This window comes from Gymnoscopelus microlampas (assembly GCF_963454915.1).
Source record: "Gymnoscopelus microlampas genome assembly, chromosome: 11".
In the NCBI taxonomy this organism is placed as follows: Eukaryota; Metazoa; Chordata; class Actinopteri; order Myctophiformes; family Myctophidae; genus Gymnoscopelus; species Gymnoscopelus microlampas.
The window spans coordinates 595,001-616,744 of NC_139948.1; the positions used below are offsets into that span (position 1 = coordinate 595,001).

The following is a 21,744-nucleotide window of genomic DNA, read 5'->3' on the forward strand; positions in this document are numbered from 1 at the left end:
GGCTGAGGCCAACTATCACCCAAAACGAATCCGACTTACTGCCCAGCACACAGCACATCTTTAGTGTTTTACCAATTATTTGGGGGCCCACTTACAATTCCCTCGCAGTCCACCAGTGGGCCGTAGCCCACAGGTTGGAGGAGAAAGCAAAGTGTTAGCCATGAGAAAGTCATGCTGGACTGTGTAGAATCCAAATGACTGGTCGTGGTGACTGAGAACTTTATTACATAACATTACATTACATTATATTACTGTCATTTAGCAGACGCTTTTATCCAAAGCGACTTCCATGAATGTCACGGAAAAAAATGTGCGCATGTTTCTTTCAAAGAGTGTGCTCTCTGGAAAGGTCTTGTCATACCAGTAGAATTTAGAAAGGTCCTCTAGCCCAAGAAGCTCCCATCTGCCGCAGAGATGAAAGGCCCTTCTGCGTTTGGAAATCAATAGTCTAACACTTTGAAATAAAGATCTTGATAATCAGCCTTTTTTGTCAGCAGAATGTGCTGTGCTCCTGTTAGCCGGCCTGTCCCGTTCCTCTCTACCTGTGCAGAAGAAAAATATATACTCTTCTCTCTGTCTTTGCAGTTGTTCTGCTGAATCAGGGCCAACAGCCAAGTTTAGTAGCATATCGCCGCTGTTGGTCTGAAACCTCGTACCTCCATGTTTCAACTTTTTTTTTTTTCCCGGAAATGTAAGACGCACTTCGTCATACTACAGTGTCAGAAAAAATGTATTGAAAATAGCCGATCTATAAGCTCACTAAAAGCTTGAAAGCGAAAGTAAGTAATTGTCTTTTGGTTTTATGAATATAGAACCAATACAAATAATTAACATAATTAGAGTGTGTGACTAAAAAGTACTACATTGGAACACAGGTTTCCATTTCTTGAAAAATAAGAGTTTTGGGCATACAAGGTTTACACCCGACAGCGACAATATTGAATTGTACATTTGTATCTAACTATATAAATGGCGACCGACTTCCGCACCCTCGGTGGGGACACCCCACAGCTCTGTTATCGAATAAACAACGCACCGCCAGACCACATGTCGCCAACTGACTCGCCACGGCGGCCGCGCTGAATTTACGCCTCGCGTAGGGGACATCTCATTGCTCACTACACCTTTTCCACCGCGCAACATAATTAATTCTACTCACCAAATGTCGGACAAAACGGAAGGTGAAACAGTTTCGTACCGTTTACCGTGCACACCACCGTCACCGAACGGCGACGGATTTCGCCGAAACAACACCAGCGGCCGCCATTGCACTCTGCCCATCTCCTCCACAACAGCACACACGCAGCTCCTTTGCTTCAACCCCCCCCCTTCTTACGTACGTCCTTTGTTCCACCCAGGCCGTTACTTTCACTTCACTCATGTGTCGATCACAATATGTCCGTCCTTCACGTGCCATGTTCATCCCAAACACAAAAACAAACGCCGACGGCCACAGCACTGCACGTTGCCCTGGTAAATGTGGTAAACAAACCAGCTTTTAGGTTCATGACACCAACGGACTCGACAGTGATGTCATCATTATGCAACCCGGAAGTACAAATACCAAGGATACGTCAGTGATGTCAGTCGGGTTGCCAAGTCCTGCCAGGTTTTCAAAAACAAGCGACAGAAACAAGCAAACCGTGCATGAAAAAAAAAAAAACAGCCGAAGGGGTCCGCGATGTTCCAGGGGGGTCCCCGGGGGTCCCAACACTCACAGGGGGTCGGCGGACCACCAGGGGGTCCGCGGACCACCAAGGTAACAATCAATATTAACATTTTTTCCAAATTAAAAACATTTTTTTTTTTTCTTTTGGACAGTTTTACTCCGGCGACTTGGGTACCACAATATACACACGCACACGCTGGGCCCCGTGCGCGGCTGGGGTTGAGGGGGGCGTAGCCCCCCGAAACTCTAGTATATATATATTTCCCCCTACAGGTCCATGTGTTCGTTCTTTGCAGTGCCCTGCAGACCGGTGTCAACTATATATGTATGCAATGATCTGAAAATATCCTTTACAAAATAATATTGGCGGTGGTCGTGGTTGCGGCGTGAGCAGATTGTGGCTGGGGTGGTGATTGTCCGTCAGGGGGACAGATGTGACGTTGTCCATTCTCACTATCTGGCGACTACCTGACTGTCCTCGTCACCTTTGAGTGTATTCTGTGCTGTGTCACCTGCCAGTGAGGAGCCCCCACCAGGAGGACATGGGGCTTCCATCCTCCTTCTCCCGCTCAACATTCCCCATAAGATTATGTGCAATTGAACTGGAAGCACATGACACCTTCACATGTGTTTCCGGTTCAAATCTAATGTACAGTTGTGGGTAATGAACTACGCTACAGTTGTGCAGTACTGCAGTAACGTGTACTGTCGTCATAGTACTGGCCTCCACGTCCTTTTGCCTACAGTATTTCAGCTGTGCAGTATACCGTACCATGCAGTACTGATATTTATAGACGGACACACAGTACTGATGTCAGAGAGAGAACTCCAAGTACTATGACAACTCCTACCCCCCTCTCTCTCTCTCTCTCTCTCTCTCTCTCTCTCTCTCTCTCCTCTCCTCTCCTCTCCTCTCCTCTCTCTCTCTCTCTCTCTCTCTCTCTCTCTCTCTCTCTCTCTCTCTCTCTCTCTCTCTCTCTCTCAGTCTGTCTCTGCCCCCCACCCCCAAGGGAGTTAAATTGGTTCCATTCAGAGTTATTCTCTGGCACAAGCAGTGAGTTGTTACTTTATAGGTGTTTAATATTGTGAAGGATCCATTCATTGTGCCAAGGTGTGTTGTTGTTGTAGAATGCTTCTGTCCACTCATATCTGTGCTGTGCTTCTGGAAGGAGATACAGTATGTGTATTTACGCTAGTTACGCAATAGAAAAGCTTCTCATAATCTTACAGTATGTCAGAATGTTCAGCTTTTTATCAACGTGTCACCAGAAACCAATTATGTGTGTATTTTCTGAAATAAACAATGTCTTATTATTATAACTATATATTTGTCCCAGCTTATACCGTATATATTTTGTTGTACAGTACGCAAATAGCAAAAACAGTCAGCTTTTAGAGATTTGTTTAAAATGTACTCATGACCATGTAAGAGTTACATTGTTGACTTTTGGGGTAACATGTTACAAAAGTAACGTGTTACAGTAACATACAGAATTACTTTCAGTGGTAACAATGTTATATAACGTGTTACTCGTAGGATTGCAGTAGTATATTACTACAGTTGATATTAGGGATGTCCGATATTGGCTTTTTTACCGATATTCCGATAATGGCCAACTCTTAATTTCCGATACCGATATCAACCGATACCGATAATTGTCTTTTTCACCAAAAGCATTTTATTAGCGTTAGCATTAGCGTTATCTTTTCACTTAAAAATGTTTCAGGATGATAATTCAGTTCAAGTACTAATTGAGAGACAATCTCAATATTTTAAACTATATAATCAACATGGCCATGAATAATACATTTGTAGTCACATCTGTAATTAAAGTGTGTTGATGACATGTTGTCAGGTAACAACATCACATATCTAATAAAATAATAATAATAATAATAAACTGTATTTGTATAGCACCTTTCATGGCATCAAATCCAGCCCAAAGTGCTTATCATAAAAAAGAGATAAAGAGATCAACAAAATAAAAATAACACAATATTAAACAAGATTAAAAACAATAAGATCAAAAACATGATCAAGAACAAATTAAAAGGAGGCAAGATCAAAATTAAAACAATATAAGAAAATAGCAAAAAGAACAAAACATCACTACATCATTTAGAGGGATTCCAGAACCACTCAGACTGCCTGTCACCTATTTAGTTACACACTTCAATAAGGAACCACACAGACAACATGGCCATAGTATCAATATAATATCTAATACATATCTAATACATCTAATATAATACAGTGATGTTGTTAGGTTTTCAATGAAGTGAGTCCCGGGACTCATTTGAATGAGTCCCACTAATCTTAAATTAGATGTTGGCCTATTTGACAGTGCAGAAGCATAATTGCCTTGATGCATATAACATTAACGAGCGTCAACAAGCATCAGCTGGACACGGACCCACAAACACATGTTACATTTGCACGTAGCACAAGTATATATTTTAACCACTTAAACCCCAGCATCCGTATTGTGGGGAACGCTTTTGCAGAAAATAGCAGATTGACAAGCTCACAACGCGTTGCGTTGGGGCACGCTATTTTCAGCAAAATCTTTCCCCACAATAACAGAAAACAGAAAATACACTAGTATAGAGTATTAGCATTAGTGTTAGCAATAACATTATCATTAGCATTAGCGTTGGCTATAATGTTAGCGTTATCAATAACATTAACAATAACATTAACGTTAGCAATACGCATTAGCATTAGCAATAACATTAGCGTTAGCTATAAAAGGATTAATACAAATCTGCTGGTTTTCTGTATCTTTTTCAGGATGGGCGACTGAGGCCCGGCGACCAGCTCATTGCCATCAACAAGGAATCCTTGATAGGAGTGACTTATGAAGAGGCCAAAACGATATTCAACAAAGTCAAGTTCAGGTGAGAACGTGCATATCTCTCTCTCTCTCTCTCTCTCTCTCTCTCTCTCTCTCTCTCTCTCTCTCTCTCTCTCTCTCTCTCTCTCATATGTCGTGCCATGTTCTAACTTTTTGTGTTTTTTCATAAATGAACGACCTACAGCGACACACAGAGCCATGTGTTTTGAGTTTGTAGATCTGCTACTTTTGCACATTTTTAAGTTGAAAATAAACAGTTTTGGACATTTTCCACCCGACAGTATATAGCAACATAGTTATGTTTCAGAAAACGTAGGTAGAAGGCGTGTTTAGAATTGGCCTCAGGTATAAATGGGCAGAGACGTGCAGAGAGCCAATTTCAAAAGGGCACCTATTGCTGAACGGACACATGCACGCGCGGTGTCCCCCCTGCGAAATTCGGCGGATATTCGGCGGATTCGGGTACTTTTTTACCCATTTTTTGTTACTTTATTTCGGTTTTAGGGTTAGGGGTAGGGTTAGGTTAGGGTTATAGTCTAGATATATAATAAAAAATATATAAATATATATATATATATTTTTTTGTATAATTTTTTTTATTGGTGGCTTTGGATAAAACATTGGTGGCTATAGCCACCGAAGCCCTTGCCTAACGACGCCACTGAATTCAGCATATTACTCTACAACAGTGGGACACAACCTTCTTGCCCTGATCACATTGACAAAAAAACAATCTTTGCCAGAACAGCCACAACAACCATGCAGCCTGCCCAACAATCCAGTATAGCCGTACATTACTGGTTAACAAAGTAAAATGAGCAGTTTCAATTATTATGTATTTAAGTAGCCTCAGATAAAGACTCTCGCAGATGTATTTTATCGATTTTGAAATCCTTTATCTCTACGAGAGTCTTATCTACCACCCCACCCCCCACCCCCCAGATTGCCCTGAAATGTCAGCTCCAAAGCCCGTACTTCTCCAAACATGTACAAATGCTAAATATAAGGTGCTTACCCGCTTGCCCCAAATGTTAACTCGGTGTCCGTTGTGTTTGGGTAATGTATTAGTCCATATTTTCCAATAAAAAAGTGTTTTGTTCCCGTCTGTGGCCGAACGCCATCCCCCCCCCTCGTTTACATCCTGTTTACATTGAGTGTAATTCCGGATTTCACCGGATGCGCCCCGTCACCACCACCCATTGGGAACCTCCGACAGAATTGGCCACAGACGGGATTAAAACGCTTATTTATTGAAAGATATGGACTAATACATTGCACAAACACGCCTTACACCGAGTTAACATTTGGGGCAAGGGGGTAAGCACCTTATATTTAGCATTTGTACATGTTTGGAGAAGTACGGTTTTTGGAGCTCACATTTCACAGCATTCTGGGGGGTGGTAGGTAGATAAGACACTCGTAGAGATAAAACGTGTTAAAATCGATAAAATACATCTACGAGAGTTTTTATCTAAGGCTATATTAGATAAAGAGCGAGAGAGAGAGAGGATATGAACAGTATAATTAGTTTTCGTCCACAAATACCTACTGTATCTATCTCAAATTAAGACGGATCACTGATTGTCTGCGCTTCTCTGTGTGCGTCTGCTCTTGTTGAATGGACAATGGACATGTGAGTGCGTGCGCCCGGCAGGGTTATAGGTTTCGATTGGACACTTCGTTGCGCGCTGTATCGCGTACCGAAAATAGCCGATCTACAAGCTCACAATGCGTCGCGCTGGGACGCGTTGTGACTGTGAGCTTGTAGATCGGCTATAATTCTGTGCGTGACACAGCGCTCAATTAGTATACACAAGCTTTACTGGAGATACGGCGCTTAGAGAGTAAGAAAGGGCAATTATCTTAGCCTTGAATGCTGCCTTCGAGGAGGGCATTTGCGTTTTTTTCACCACTTATTTTTCACCATAATAAAATGCTGCATTCATGGTCTGGAGAGGGCACCTTTTTTACCAACGGGTAAAAGGGCAGGGGCTCAAGCCCCCTTTCATGTCTATGTGTGCACGTGCATGTAAATGGGTCAACCTGAAGTGGTAAACAAACTACGAAATCAGCCTAGGTAGGGGTGTGCCGATACACTAATTTCACGAAACGATACGATACGATATTTGGCTCACAACTTCGATACGATTTCGATACGATACGATACGCACTTTTTTTATTATGAAAATATATGGAGGAGAAAAAAAGAAAATGCAAACAAATAATTCTGTTTTTGCATTATTCAGACATGCAAACTTGTAGCTTTTCAGCTACAATAGCCGTTTTGAATACAAATAGTATGACACCTGACCCGAAAAAAAAACATGTTGTCACTCTTTTCACTTCGGGGCCGTTTGCATGCCTGATTATTATGATTGTAAAAAAAAAAAAAAGAAAAAAAAATAATAATTTTTTTTTTCAAAAACGATATTTTTTTTTTCCAAAACGATACATATCGTCGCGAAAACGTATCGCGATATATCGCGGGACGATATATCGGCACACCCCTAAGCCTAGGGTTTGCAAGGTGTTCACTCTCCATTCCGACATCTCACCACTCCGACTAGTGGCTTCCGCGTGCGGTTAGGGTTAGGGTTAGGGTTAGGTATAGGGTTCGTCAACGTCGGAAAGGCGACATGTCGGAATGGAGAAATGCACCCTTATCGCAAGCCTGTGGATCTGCTATTCTTCTAGTTCGCAAACGTTTTTTTATTTGTATGTATTTATTTGTTGAAATTATTAAATGTTTTGATTTTACGTATGAAATACATGTTAGAATAGTCTTTAATTGATTACAATTTGTGAGTTTTTTTGTTTAAACTTGGGTCCCGACCCACTGTTTGGGAAACTGTTGTTCAAGTAAATGCCCCGCTGTCCCCCCCCCCACCATTGCTTGGGGTTGGTGTTTCATTAGACAACCGCAGGGTTTCTCCACTCCCACACGGAGACGCCAGCTGCCGCTCAGCTGAGTTTCCCCACACACCTCTCCGCCACTGAACAGACGCCCGGGTCAACCTGCAGGGGTCACTAGTGCACTAGACACAGACACCGTCCCCCGCGGTCCTCCCAGCCCCACGTTTTAACACTGATAAATGGAAGTAGTGAGCACCCGGCCGCGCCCAGGCAGCTCTGCCAGGAGATGAGACCCAGGTATCTGGGTGCAGGCCCGCGCTTTCACCTCTAGAACAGCACCCTGGTGAGGCCCCCCATACATTACCTATAGAGTCACTGTGTGCTTGTGAGTGAAATTCCTGGTTATAGGATCAGGTTTAGGCATAGAGGTTAGGTTTAGGGGTTAGGGTTGGAGTTATGCAGGTTGCGTTGGCCAGATAATTAGCCGATCTGCAAGCTAACAAAGCATCACATTGTGATGCGTTGTGACCTTGTAGATCTGCTCTTTTGTTTTATTATTATAATTATTATTATCTGTTGTTTGTGTGTGTGCGTGTCTGTGAGAGTGCGTGTCTCTCCTCTCCTCTCCTCTCCTCTCCTCTCCTCTCCTCTCCTCTCCTCTCCTCTCCTCTCATCTCCTCCAGTCAGGAGAGTAAAGCAGAGATAGCATACATCCCAGGTAAAGGGCCATTCCCCAGCATAACAACTCACCCCAACGGTGTCCAGCGAACCACAACCAATGGCTACAGCACCAAAAAACGCCTAAAAGTCCGCGTCAGATCGCCTGAGGTAAGTACAGTGGCGTACCACAAAAAGCACTTCTTCTTCTTTTTTTTACTTTTGTAAAAGTAGCTATACCACAATGTAGAAATACACTGTTACAAGTAACGTCCAGTATTCAAGATCTCCATATTTCATAAATGTCATATTTTTTCTTGTTTCTTCGTGAATTAAGGTCCTACTTCGTCATACAAGAGCGCCACACAAAAGTAGTAGTGAAAGTGGTTAAGTGTGTCTGTTGGTTTCAGGAATATTGCACCAATGAATAGAATTAACCAGAAAGGTGTGCTCCTCGGAGCACAGGTCTCTGCCAGGGCGGGTTTTCTACCCAGTGCCCGCAAACTATTGAAAGCAGTCATGAGGTCAGAGCCAACTGGAATGGGATCTGAAAAAGCAGCCTAATACATCTTGATCACATGTTGCATAATGATCCAAGGAATCCGAGGAAAATAGAATTTTAGTGGGGTCATGAGCCAGACTGTTGCCTCCCACAATTTCCAAATGCTTCCGTCATACAGTCTGGAGCAACGGAAGCTCTGAAAATGATCAGAGGATAAAGCGGATGTGATGCCTGCCTCCTTTTGTCTTTACAGTCGTGCAAATTTGTCCTAACATAGATAAAAATAACCAAAGCATATATTGCTTGCTGCTTATTAGAAATTATAATTATATTTTCGTGAACGGAAATGACAAACAGATGACAGCTTCTGTTCTCGTATTTCGGAGGTGTACAGTAGTTCCTGACTCTATATAGCATCCGGAGATTGTGGAATAGTCGTCTGGCTACGCGAGACAATAGCGCCAGCTACTACAAGGTTTCCACCCGACAGCAACGATACCAAAACTTTTGTTCAACTGAAAAGGTTACACAGTATGACTTTATTATTATGTTTTTATTTGTTGGCATCAGAAGCCAATCTTGACTAAGGGCTGTGTTCCAGAGAGCTGGCTGATAGCCTCTGGAACTTCAACTTGAAGTATGAGACTGGATCAAGCTGGATTAGGCAGGATTCTATTTGGAGGATCAGGGTGGATCAAAAAGCAGGGATGGAGTGGGAACAGTGAGCAGACTGCAGAGAGAGGGGTGGAATGTTGCACTGGTTTCCAAACAGTGGGTCGGGACCAAGGGCCCAGCATCCGCCTTTGAAATTGAGTCTATATAGGAAGTGACAGTTCATATGAATGGCCTGTAGTTTTGCTGTTTTATCCCTTGCTGGTGTCAGAAGAAATAACTCTCAATGCAAGCGGATGGGTTTTTGCCGAACTTTAGACTTGATTTTATTACCTTAATAAACATTGTGATAAATACTATATGCTTCCAGTCGCTAGTTTAAAGTATTCTTTCTATCACCATGATATGTGAACAATAGGCTTCATTTATGGTCTGTAGAGTCTATGGGTGTAACTTTGTCCATTTATTTATTTTTATAGTCCATGGTCGGGACACATTTGTTATGAGTTGCGAGCAAGGCATTAAAAAAATAGAATGTAATTTATAAATTGTGCTTTTGAATACTTTACACAGAGAGTTATGTGTTTCAGCTCTTGGGTCAATATTTATAAAACCCCCACACACACTTAACCACTTTCACCCCAACAAATTAAGAAGATCTACAAGCTCACAATGTGTTGGATTGTGACTTGTAGATTGGCCATTTTTACATGTGCAAATTATGATGAAATAGGCCATTGACTTTCGTTAAAAAACATAAAAAGTTGAAATATGGAGATGTGAAGTTTCTGCCCAACATCAACTATATGAAAGTAAGCTTTCTTATGATTATGTTTAAAAATCAAATAAAAACATTATTAGTACAAACACTACTCTCAAAGCCCTGCTTTCAGTGGCTAACTATACACCATACAAATACATCTAAGCAACGTGTTAATTTAATGGAATACAGTGTATTACATTCAATTAATAACTGTAGTCGACTATAATGAATCTAATATCATGTCTATATCTATAATCAGATTAAGGATGAGGCAGTAATATAAGATGTTCTTCATGTTGATGCAGGTGGAGCCAACCTCCGTGTCTTCAGCATCTCCAGACAACTGTCCTCCAGATACACACATCTCAGGTATTTACCTCTCCTACTGGTATCCCTCTCTATTGCTGGTATCCCTCTCTATTGCTGGTATCCCTCTCTGTTGCTGGTAACCCCTCTCTCCTACTGGTAACCCCTCTCTCCTACTGGTATCCCCTATCCCTCTCTGTTGCTGGCCACTCTCTCTGTCTCTGGTATGTCTTTCTATATCTGATCTCTCTTTCTCTCGCTTATATGTCTCTTGTATATATTTCTAATTTCCATATCTGGCATCACCTTCTGTCTAGGTATCTCTTTCTCCTCTGGTATCTCTTTCTCCTCTGGTATCTCTTTCTGTCTCTGGTATCGCTTTCTGTCTCTGAGATCTCTTTTTGTCTTGGTATCTCTTTCTGTCTCTGGTATCTCTTTCTGTCTCTGGTATCTCTTTCTGTCTCTGATATCTCTTTCTGTCTCTGGTATCTCGTTCTGTCTCTAGTCTCTCTTTCTGTCTTGGTATCTTTTTCTGTCTCTGCTATCGTTTGCTGTCTCTGGTATCTCGTTTTGTCTCTCGTCTCTTTCTGTCTCTAGTCTCTCTTTCTGTCTATAGACTCTCTTTCTGTCTCTACTCTCTTTCTGTCTCTGGTATCTCTTTCTGTCTCTACTCTCTTTCTGTCTCTGGTATCTCTTTCTGTCTCTACTCTCTTTCTGTCTCTGGTATCTCTTTCTGTCTCTACTCTCTTTCTCTCTCTGGTATCTCTTTCTGTCTCTGGTATATCTCTTTCTGACACATACAGTGTATACTCACATACACAGTTGGGCTTTGCTACTGTATATTGTTTTATGGCATTGCTCTGCAGTAGCCAAACTACAAGAGGGAGGGTCTGTCTGTCTGTCTGTCTGTCTGTCTGTCTGTCTGTCTGTCTGTCTGTCTGTCTGTCTGTCTGTCTGTCTGTCTGTCTGTCTGTCTGTCCTGTTGAAGCTGATGGCTCAAACTGTTGGATCGATCAGCTGATAGGCCACAGGAGAGGAGAGGAGAGGAGAGGAGAGGAGAGGAGGATTAAAAGCCCAGCAGTGTAGGGATCATGTCTCAGCCCTGTGGGAGGGTGACAGCACAAGGATATATTTTGGTAAACATGGCTGACATGCTTACACTTTGTCTTAACCACTTCATCCTGGCCTTTTTTGGTCATAGCACTATAGGCAGCAGTTTGCAAGAAAATGTCCTTCATTGCTAAAATATCTTCTAATTCTTTTTTTTTTTAGCACATTTGGGGAAAAAAAGAGAAAACAATAGCAATGAAGGACATTTTCTTGCAAATTACTGCCTATAGTGCTACGACCAAAACCGTTGCTTCTAAAATTATCGATATTTAAAACGTATTATTATTTATTATTATTACCATTATTATTAGTATTATTGTTATTATTTTATGTTTTCAAAACATAGCAGATCCACAAGCCACAATGCAGCACGTTGAGTTTGTAGCTTGTCTCTTTTCGACGCTGTGACATGATCTGCCAAAAAAAAAAAAAACATTTTGTGAGCTTACAAAATAGTACAGTACATCATCTACTTGTGTGGCAATGTGGGAAACGGTGCACAAATGTGGCATAATACCTGATAAAGTATCGTGATAGGGTCTTCTTGATTGTAGCAGTTCCAGGGAGTCCCCAGACAAAATAATGATTGATAGTTAGGAACCAAATGGACCCTTTTGTACACTCTCAGCGTTAAATTAACACCGATGATACTCAAGGCAGAGGAGAGGATTCTTGGGTGGGGGGACCAGATTTAGTAAATTAGGCCCACCTCGATACGGCACTACACGCTCGCACATTTTTTGTTTGTTAATTAATTCTTATTTTTGCCCTCAAAATAATACATCCAGTGTCTTTGCGCGATTTCACATTGAACAACTCCAGCATTTTTTGGAATGTATACAGAATTATAGTTCTCCAAACTATTGATACTTTTACTTAAGTAAAGACATTGAGTAGGCTACTTTTTCCACCACTGCAAACAAGTCTGCTTTACTCACCTTCTCCAGAAGATTCAACTTCGCCAAAGACTTCAGCTGGTGCATCTTCAACTCGACATTTCTTTTGGGCCAGAAATGTGGTCAACTTTGTTGAACATCTTTCTGTCTCCTGATTTAAGTAATTCGACTCCGACCCAGCATCTTTGCAAACAGTGCACGGGCTGGGTCAGCAGCGTCTCTGTCTACACACCTGCCTATGATTACACAGTGATTATGATTACTAGCTAGCTGAGTGATCACCCACCCGCCCCGCCCCGCCCCGCCCCGCCATTTGCTGTATGATTTGTTTGCTGTGACAGACACAGGACCCCCCCTCCCCACAGACACACACACACCCGTCGCGACGCAACATGCAGTTCCACCAGTCCACCAGTCCACCAGTCCACCACCACACAAATATAACAACTGTACCCTTCATCCCCGCCTGTCGGCGGGCCTGATGATACTACAGTATATGTAGATTGGGGGGTACTAGAATCTAATGCATATCAAACTGGGGGTCCTTCAAATAAAAAATGGCTGAGAATCACTGCTATAGTCTTCTCTTATGGGGGTCCCTGGCATATCTTGACCTGACCTGAAAAAGTCTGAGAACCACTGCTCTAGTAAACATACGTCGTTACCAGTGGTGGAAAGTGACTAAGTACGGTAGGTACTTAGGCACTGTACTTACTGTACATTGTTACTTTTTACTTTACTAGAGTATTTCCAATTTGCAATACCTTTACTTCTACTCCACTACGTCTCAGAGGCAAATATTGTACTTTTACTCCACTACAATTATTTGAAAACTTTAGTTACTAGTTACTTTGAAGATTTAGTTACTATATTATAAAGCATACATTAACCACTTAACTCATTGAGTGCCATTAACGTGTTTCACGTGTTTTTACCGCTATGGCGCAACGTGCCAATGACATGTTTGACGTGTTTTTGAAAAAATAGTAAAAAAAAAAAAAAAAAAAAAAGTTTTTTTTTTTTTTTTTTTTTTAGCCTTTGAAAAAAACGCTGGCACTGGGACAAAATAATATTTTTAAAAATCTGGCAATTATGGCACTCAATTGTACTACGTACCTAGGAGTATGTAAAAGAACAAAAACAAATAAACAAAACGTTAAAAAAAATAAAAACGTTCTGGCACTCAATGAGTTAATGTAGCCCTATTTTATACATAGGCTATTTGAAAATAGACGATCTACAAGCTCTGTGAGCTTGTAGATATGCTATTTTCAAACATTAGTACTTTTACTTTTGGTATATTTTGATGCCAATACTTTTGTACTTTTACTCAAGTAACATTTTAAACACAGGCCTTTTAGTAACAGAGTATTTCTATATTGTGGTATTGCTACTTTCACTTAAGTTAAGTATCCAAGTACTTCTTCCATCACTGGTCATTACTGTCTAGTGTCTACCACTACTCGTGCATGTCTTCTGATTGTAGAAGAGTTCTATTGGCCCATAATAACCTGTTAATTCTGGATGTGTTGAGATTAAGCCAGACGAGATCATCATTAGCTGAAGGCTTGTGTTTCTATTGGCTAAGCCAGGGAACATATGTCTGGGTTCAGGCGTGCAGACGAGGTTCAAGGTTGATCTCATAAGGGCTCACATGTCACTTACAGCTCCCGCATGCTGTTGCACGCTCACAATATGTTTACTTTAGATGTTACATCAGGGGTCTTCAACGTTTTTCAGGCCAAGGACCACTTAGCCGGGAGAGAGATGAAGCAGGGACCCCCACTACATATTGTATAACATTGTGTTGCAGATTAAACTTTTCACATATTTTATAGATGACTTCGTTTCTTTCCTATTTTCCATTCATGTTTAATGTGTATTTTGAAACCTTTAACCACTTAAAGGAGTAGTTCACCCCCAAAAAATATTATTTTCTATCAATTACACAACCCATGAAGCATTGAATTCATGGAGATTTATTTAGTTTTTATCACATTCCTAAATTAATAATTTGATAACCGATTTTATTATAATTATACTAATGAAGGCTCTGTTCCATTCTAGTCAGACAGGGTCAGGGTGCTGATATTGTGCATGTTGGCTCACTGGAAACACTCTGCTAACGTCCATAGTATATCATGTACAGTATACATATGCTCACGCACCTTTATATCTTATCTCAGGTGCTATGTGTAAACATGTAGATAATTTGTTTGTTTTATTCGATTGATTCCCTTTCTTTTTTTTCTGTGGAAATAACAATACGATAGGACTTGCAAGAGTCCAAATGCCCATATAGAGCCTATAGCCTCTATGCACAGCAGCCATAATGGAAAGAAATTGGGCCTCCTCTTACTTCCTTCACAGGTGTCTATTATTTTCTATCAATTACACAACCCATGAAGCATTGAATTCATGGAGATTTATTTAGTTTTTATCACATTCCTAAATTAATAATTTGATAACCGATTTTATTATAATTATACTAATGAAGCCTCTGTTCCATTCTGGTCAAACAGAGTCAGGGTGATGATATTGTGCATGTTGGCTCACTATATCTCTGTATCTGCATGAAGTAGGCGGACGCCTTTTTAGGAGATCAGAAGCATGTTGGAGTCTATTAATTCCAGTGAAAGAGTGAACGTGAACACAGCTTCTGAGCACTTCTTTAGCTCCATGGTCACTGAACTAAATATTGAACCAGATCGTCACAAGCCACACACTGGCTGCGGTTACATGGACAGTTTTATTCGCAATGAATACACTTCTATTCGGAATGAATGAATGAATGAATTCATTCAGAATAGAAATGCTCATGTAAACACCTCAATTGTAATAGAATATTTCATTCCAGTCTGACCCGAATGAATTTTCATTCGGGTTTGGAGGGGTGGTATATATCGTTTGAATCGGTACATACCAATCGGAATTGACCATATAAACACTTTATTCCGAACGCTCCTCTCTGTTTGGAATACATGCATTCTATTGCGCATGTGCTTAGTAGTGCTGTCAGAATTGTCCAAAAATTACCTATCAAATCTCTAATTCAGCCACGGTTGGTGCTGAGAAGCACTCGCTCCTGCGGGATAAAATGAATGATTCTATTCTATAGCGTCATTTAATAAGCCTGTAATGGTTAAGCCCAGACTTGTCCAGGAGAATTTCTGGCCTAGGCTATATATATGGATATTTTTCTAAACGGATATTTTAGTCCTCAGTTTTTAAAAATAATCCCTGGCCACATGACATAGAAGAAAAAATAATCCCTGTCCAGTGCACACGTAAACGCAGAAACACATTGATCAGCTAGCAAGTTTACATTTTAAATCAGATTTTATATTTACATTTATTTTATATATGAGGGGCCAAATTCATTTAAATTTTAATCACATGTTAAGGCCCAATACTGCAATAGCTGCATTCTTTTAATAGCATATGTGAACAAAAATAACCGAAAACAGCATGATTAGGGCGCAGCTGCAGCACAAACAGATGAGTTTTTCTTCATCAGCTCATTCCATGGGCAGCCGGAACGGTCGTCCCAAAACACCCCGCCCCACGCACCTTTTGAGTGGCCACCCGCGGCCGCTCCATGGTCGCTGGATTTTGACCCGGGGCGATTGTGTTTTAGGACGACAGACCCCGTATTCAACCCGTGTGCGCTACTCGGCGCAGAAAGAGGGTTTTCGTCACAGTGAATGAGTTACAGCATGTTTCAAAGATGTTTCATAATAATACATTACATTACATTACATTACAGTCATTTAGCAGACGCTTTTATCCAAAGCGACTTACAATAAGTGCATTCAACATAGGTAGGGAACGAAACTACTAATCACCAGAAGTCTTAAGTGCATTTCCTGCAAAAACAAGCAACCAAGAGTATACCTAGCGCTAAGGTAAAAGTGCTATATATCAGCTACCTAAAAAAATTAATAAAAAAAAATACAAGAAAAACGTGACATTCGGCATAATGGGTAGCCTATACTTTCTACTTTAAGTATATTTTTATGCCAACACTGTTGTACTTTTGCCATAAATGAGCGTGCCTTGTTTCATAGACGTGTAAGTGTTGCTCTCTCTCTCTCTCTCTCTCTCTCCATGTATTATTATAATGACCATGAGCGGTCCGGTGTTTATGTATTATTATTTATTATTATAATGACCATGTGCGAATGCGCGATGACGTCATCGTACCTACATGACAAATGTGACAAGTAGTAGGCTAGCCTAAGTTTTACCGTGTCTGGTACCAATACAAAAAAGAAACTGGTCTGAACTTGTAGATCTGCTACTTTCACATTAAAACACCGATAACAAAGGAACGCAGGCTCGCACCGCATACAACACTGCCTGGCCAGGAGTCGGTGCGTTGCTTCCCGGCCTGCCTACGACCGACAGACCTCCGCCGCGGAGGCACAAGGGGGCTATTGCCTCCTCCCCATGCCCACCAGGGGAAGCTCTGCCCCGGGTAGTGGAGCCGGGCGCCCCCTGGTCCATGCCCGGGCGTAGGCGGGAACCACTTTGCAAAAGTTATATTCCGAATGAATGCTTTGGGTCATGTAAACGAGGAATACTTTTATTCAGGTCCCATGTAAACAGGTGAGTGGAACAGATTATGAATCTCTATTCGGAATGAGTTCATTCTGAATGAATACATGATGTCCATGTAACTGCAGCCACTGTTCCCAAGATTTTCACACTAAAATGGCTTTTTTGAGAGACAAATCAGTAGAAAATCCTGTCCTAGCCATAGGACCACCATGGAAAGTAACTTTTTTGTGCTATCCTTTTAGCCCAAATGTCTGACTGTACTTAGTGCTGTTTACATTTCTGTCTAATAAAGTATTCAATCAATCAAAGCAACACACTCTCACAGGATTTTGCTCCAGGACGTTCGCGAGATCTGCCGTCAGACACCCGCTCCCACTTAGGAGACCATTTGTAGGATTTGAGTACCATTTCACCTCTAGTGGCCTCAATTGGGATGGCGGATCTTCATAAATGAACCATCTTTGGTAAAAGTGTAAAAGTAGTGCTACTTCTTCCACCACTGTGACCTCCCCTAACGGGTTAGAAGGGAACACACTCCAACGCACACACACACACACACACACACACACACACACACACACACACACACACACACACACACACACACACACACACACACCGGCCGCCTCATTGGCTGTTCTGCCCCCTGCTGGCTGTAGGGCAGAAAGGACATGTTAGTGGCAGACAGCTATAGAAGGACAAGTGTGCGTTTCCGTTTGTGTTTGTGTGTGTGTGTGTGTGTGTGTGTGTGTGTGTGTGTGTGTGTGTGTGTGTGCGTGCGTGCGTGCGTGCGTGCGTGCGTGCGTGCGTGCGTGCGTGCGTGCGTGCGTGCGTGCGTGCGTGCGTGCGTGCGTGCGTGCGTGTGTCAGCTCAGATTCACACACACACACACACACACACACACACACACACACACACACACACACACACACACACACACACACACACACACACACACACTCACACACACACACACACACACACACACACACACACACACACACACTCACAAACACACACTCACACACACACACACGCACACACACACACACACACACACACACACACACACACACACACCCTGTCTGTCTGTCTGTCTGTCTGTCTGTCTGTCTGTCTGTCTGTCTGTCTGTCTGTCTGTCTGTCTGTCTGTCTGTCTGTCTTTCTCTCTCGTCCCTATAATGACTCATTCTCTCCTGGCTCTCTCTTACATCATGGTGTTGTCAGTGGGACCTTCACGTCCTCTGTGCGTGCGTGCGTGCGTGCGTGCGTGCGTGCGTGCGTGCGTGCGTGCGTGCGTGTGTGTGTGAATGATGTCCGTGCTATGATGTGAACCATTATTCCTACTCTGTCTGAAAGCTCTGCTGACACTGTTTCACCCACTCTAACTCTATTCAATTGATCTTTATGGTGGACAGTTGAATCGAAATGTCCTCTCCTCTCCCCGCCTCTCCTCTCCTCCAGGCTCATCTGCTGCCCAGCGATCAGGGGCCAAAGCCAAGATTACCCTGGACCCCCACATACGTCTGAAGTCAGATAAGTTGGACTTGGTGAGTCTGTCTCTGTCTGCCTGAAGATGGATGCTCCATCCGAGGCCCACCCACACACTAAACTGATTTGTTTTACTTACGGTAACCACTTAAACCATTAAGACCGGGAACGCATCTGTGCCATTTTAAGATTTATTGTAGATCTGCTATTTATTATTTGTGAACATTTTTGTAAATTTTTTTTTGCAGATCTACAAGATCTACAAGCTCACAAGGATAAGGGCCGCGCTATGAGCTTGTATATCTGCTATTTTTTTTAATAGCCAAATAAATCTTAAAATGACACAGATGCGTTCCCGGTCTGAATGGGTTAAACCCTATACGGTGGAGAACCTCAGGGCTCTGTCCTTTTGGTTTTCTGTTATTGTGGGGAAAGTGAAACACAAGGTAGAAATACTCTGTTAAAAGTAAAAGTACTGAATTTAAAAAATATATTTGAGTACATTTACACATGTCTTGGCATCAAAATGTACTTAAAAGAACACTTCACCCATTTTCAACCTATATTCATATAATTGGTCCAGACTAAAGCTCATTGTGAGATGGCTCCATGTATGCCTGCTCAGTGGACAGTTCAGAAACCTACCTACCAGTGACATCATCAATGGAGAATCCAAGCTAATAGAAACCGCAGGCTTTCTATTCCTGGAATGTTAGCATGCTATACTAGAAGCCATTGTCCTTTAATAAAAACTAAAATAAAACTAAAAAAACAATCTGAGGCGTAGTGGAGTAGAAGTATAAAGTATTGAAAAGTGGAGGTACTCAAAATTGTACTCAAGTACAGTACTTGAGTAAAAGTATACTTCCCACCCACTGACTAATGTCCAAGAGCATTCGTCTAACTCGGAGGGAAAGATCTGCTCGGCCCCTTCTTTTTCCGCTCCTGTCTTTTTGAATGGGTTTGTGCTCTTATAGAAACATGGGTGTAATTCATCACAGGAGGCACTCGCCAGCCTCCAATGCACTTTGGCCAAATTAACCCGTTTAGACCGGGAAAGAATCTGTGTAATTCTTAGATTTCTTTCGCTATTTAAAAATAGCAGATCTACAAGCTCATAGCGCGGCACTCGGTGCCGTGCTATGAGCTATGAGTGGCCAAATACATATCATTTTGGGGGTCCTTGACACGAAAAAGTTTGAGGACCACTGATGTAGTAACATAGTTTTTTTTTTTTTAACTGTTCAGAGATTTAGAAGACATTTGTAGAATCCTCCAGAGGAAAAGATTTGAGTTAAAAATATGTATATACTGTATTCAAAGATTTGTAAAAATGTTCACGATGTTTAAAAAAATAGCAGATCTACTAGCTCACACACAAGAGCTTGTATATCTGCTGTATATCTTTTGAATAGCCAAAGAAATCTTAAAATGACACAGATGCGTTCCCGGTCTAAATGGGTTAAATTTCTCTCTCTCTGTTGGAGGTGCATGGAGAGTCCCCCCCCCCCCCCCCCCCCCCCAATAATTGTCCCCCTGCCCGCCCCTGGCCACGCTCCAGCGCCGCGCAACGCCTACACCATCTGGCAACGGGACAGGACGGAATCTACAGCCAGTGGTGGAAGAAGTGTTTTTTTTTAATATATACTTAAGTAAAAGTATCAATGCAGTATTGATATTGTAACGCAGTATTGAATTACTTCGCTGCAAGTAATACAGAAAAAAAGCCTGTATTAAAAATTCTACTTGAGTAAAAGTATTGCCATTAAAATATACTCAAAGTGCCAAAAGTAAAAGTAGTCATTATTTAAAAGGAAATACAAATAATAATATGTCAGAATCTTTCAATAATAACCTCATAATACATGAATAGCCGCAGAATAAAATAGGGCTTAATTGGTTAATGTATGTTTTGTAATAGTCTGAATCTGCAAAGTAAATAGTAACTAAGTTTTCAAATAATTGTAGTGGAGTAAAAAGTACAATATTCAATCAAGAGAATCAAGAATGAAGTCACTAACATACAAGTACAAGCTGTGAAATGCTGACGGGACTTGTTTCGCAAATTGTGCTACAATCTAACATGTATTCGCTCTGAGATGAAGTGGAGTAGAAGTATAAAGTATTGAAATGTAATATAAATATCATCACTGTCTACAGCACTGCACACTCCACCTGGAGTGTCGCTGGCCACATGGCCATGCATGTCCCTGATGCATGCACTGCTACAGCACACACACACACACACACACACACACACACACACACACACACACACACACACACACACACACACACACACACACACACACACACACACACACACACAGCAATATTTAACACAGAATGAATGAAAGAATAAATAGACCACTTAAACCGCCTATGCTTCGTCGTAAGACAATTAGTGGAAATAGATGATTGGGGATGTTTTTTATTGCCTATAATGACATGGCCAAAAATGGCAAATTCTGCATTTTTTTCAAAGTGCTTTGCAATGTGCCTTACATTCGCGCACACACACGCACGCACGCACGCACACACAGACACACATACACACACACACACACACTCTTTGTGATACTGATAATAAAATAAGTAAGAACTTAAAGTACACTACAACGTTAGTTCCATTGATCCAAGCAGGAACACAATTGATTGATTGATGCATCCTCGACATTAACATGCTCTGAAAAAGTATGCGGTCCACCCATCTGACCACTTAACACGGCAGCAGAATGGGTGGGCCACGAACACTTTCAAGATGTCCATTAGCAGTGGTGGAAAAAGTACTGCTGACTTCAGTAAAAGTACAAAAGTATTGATATCAAAATGCACTTAAAGTACCAAAAGTAAAAGGACTCATTAAGCAGAATGTCCCATTTCACAAGTTTTCAAATGTATAAATTGTATAAAAAATCTTTTGAAAATAGCAGATCTAAAAGTCCACAATGCATCGCATCGCAACGCATTGTGAGCTTGTAGATCGGCTATTTTCAAATGGCGAGCTGATATATTGGTTCAAATCAAAATCTACAAAGTAACTATTTACTTAAGTACAGTACTTGAGCAAATGTACTTAGTTACTTTACACCACTGTCCATCAGGCTCTAATCCAGAAAAGGTTTAGTCTAAACCTAAACCTAAACCTGTTTGGGCTGTTCAAACATAGCTGACCTGCAAGGGATGTTGTTTGATAAATCCTGATAAATTTGAGTACTTTTACTTTGGTGCTGTAGGCCTACGTATATTTTGATGCCAATACTTTTGAACTTTTACTCAAGTAACATTTTTAATACGGGCCTTTTGTAGAAGAGTATCTCTAGATTGTGGTAACGCTTTTACTTTAGTAAAAAAAAATATATATATATATATATATATATATATATATATATATATATATATATATATATATATATATATATATTATGATGATCTGAGTACTTCCACCATTGGCACTGGTGACAATGGTC

At 41.3% G+C, this 21,744-nt stretch overlaps 1 protein-coding gene across 1 annotated transcript in view; it reads left to right on the forward strand.

Moving 5' to 3' along the window:
* LOC311055764 (syntaxin-binding protein 4) overlaps window positions 1–21,744 on the forward strand; it is a gene marked incomplete at its 5' end in the record, with an annotated part of 229,815 nt that overhangs the window by 179,226 nt on the left and 28,845 nt on the right. Inside the window, 4 exons of the mRNA XM_084072030.1 lie at window positions 4,461–4,567; window positions 8,061–8,205; window positions 10,217–10,280; window positions 18,248–18,333. Coding sequence (XP_083928156.1) covers window positions 4,461–4,567; window positions 8,061–8,205; window positions 10,217–10,280; window positions 18,248–18,333 — 402 coding nt within the window. The remainder of the gene's footprint in view (window positions 1–4,460; window positions 4,568–8,060; window positions 8,206–10,216; window positions 10,281–18,247; window positions 18,334–21,744) is intronic.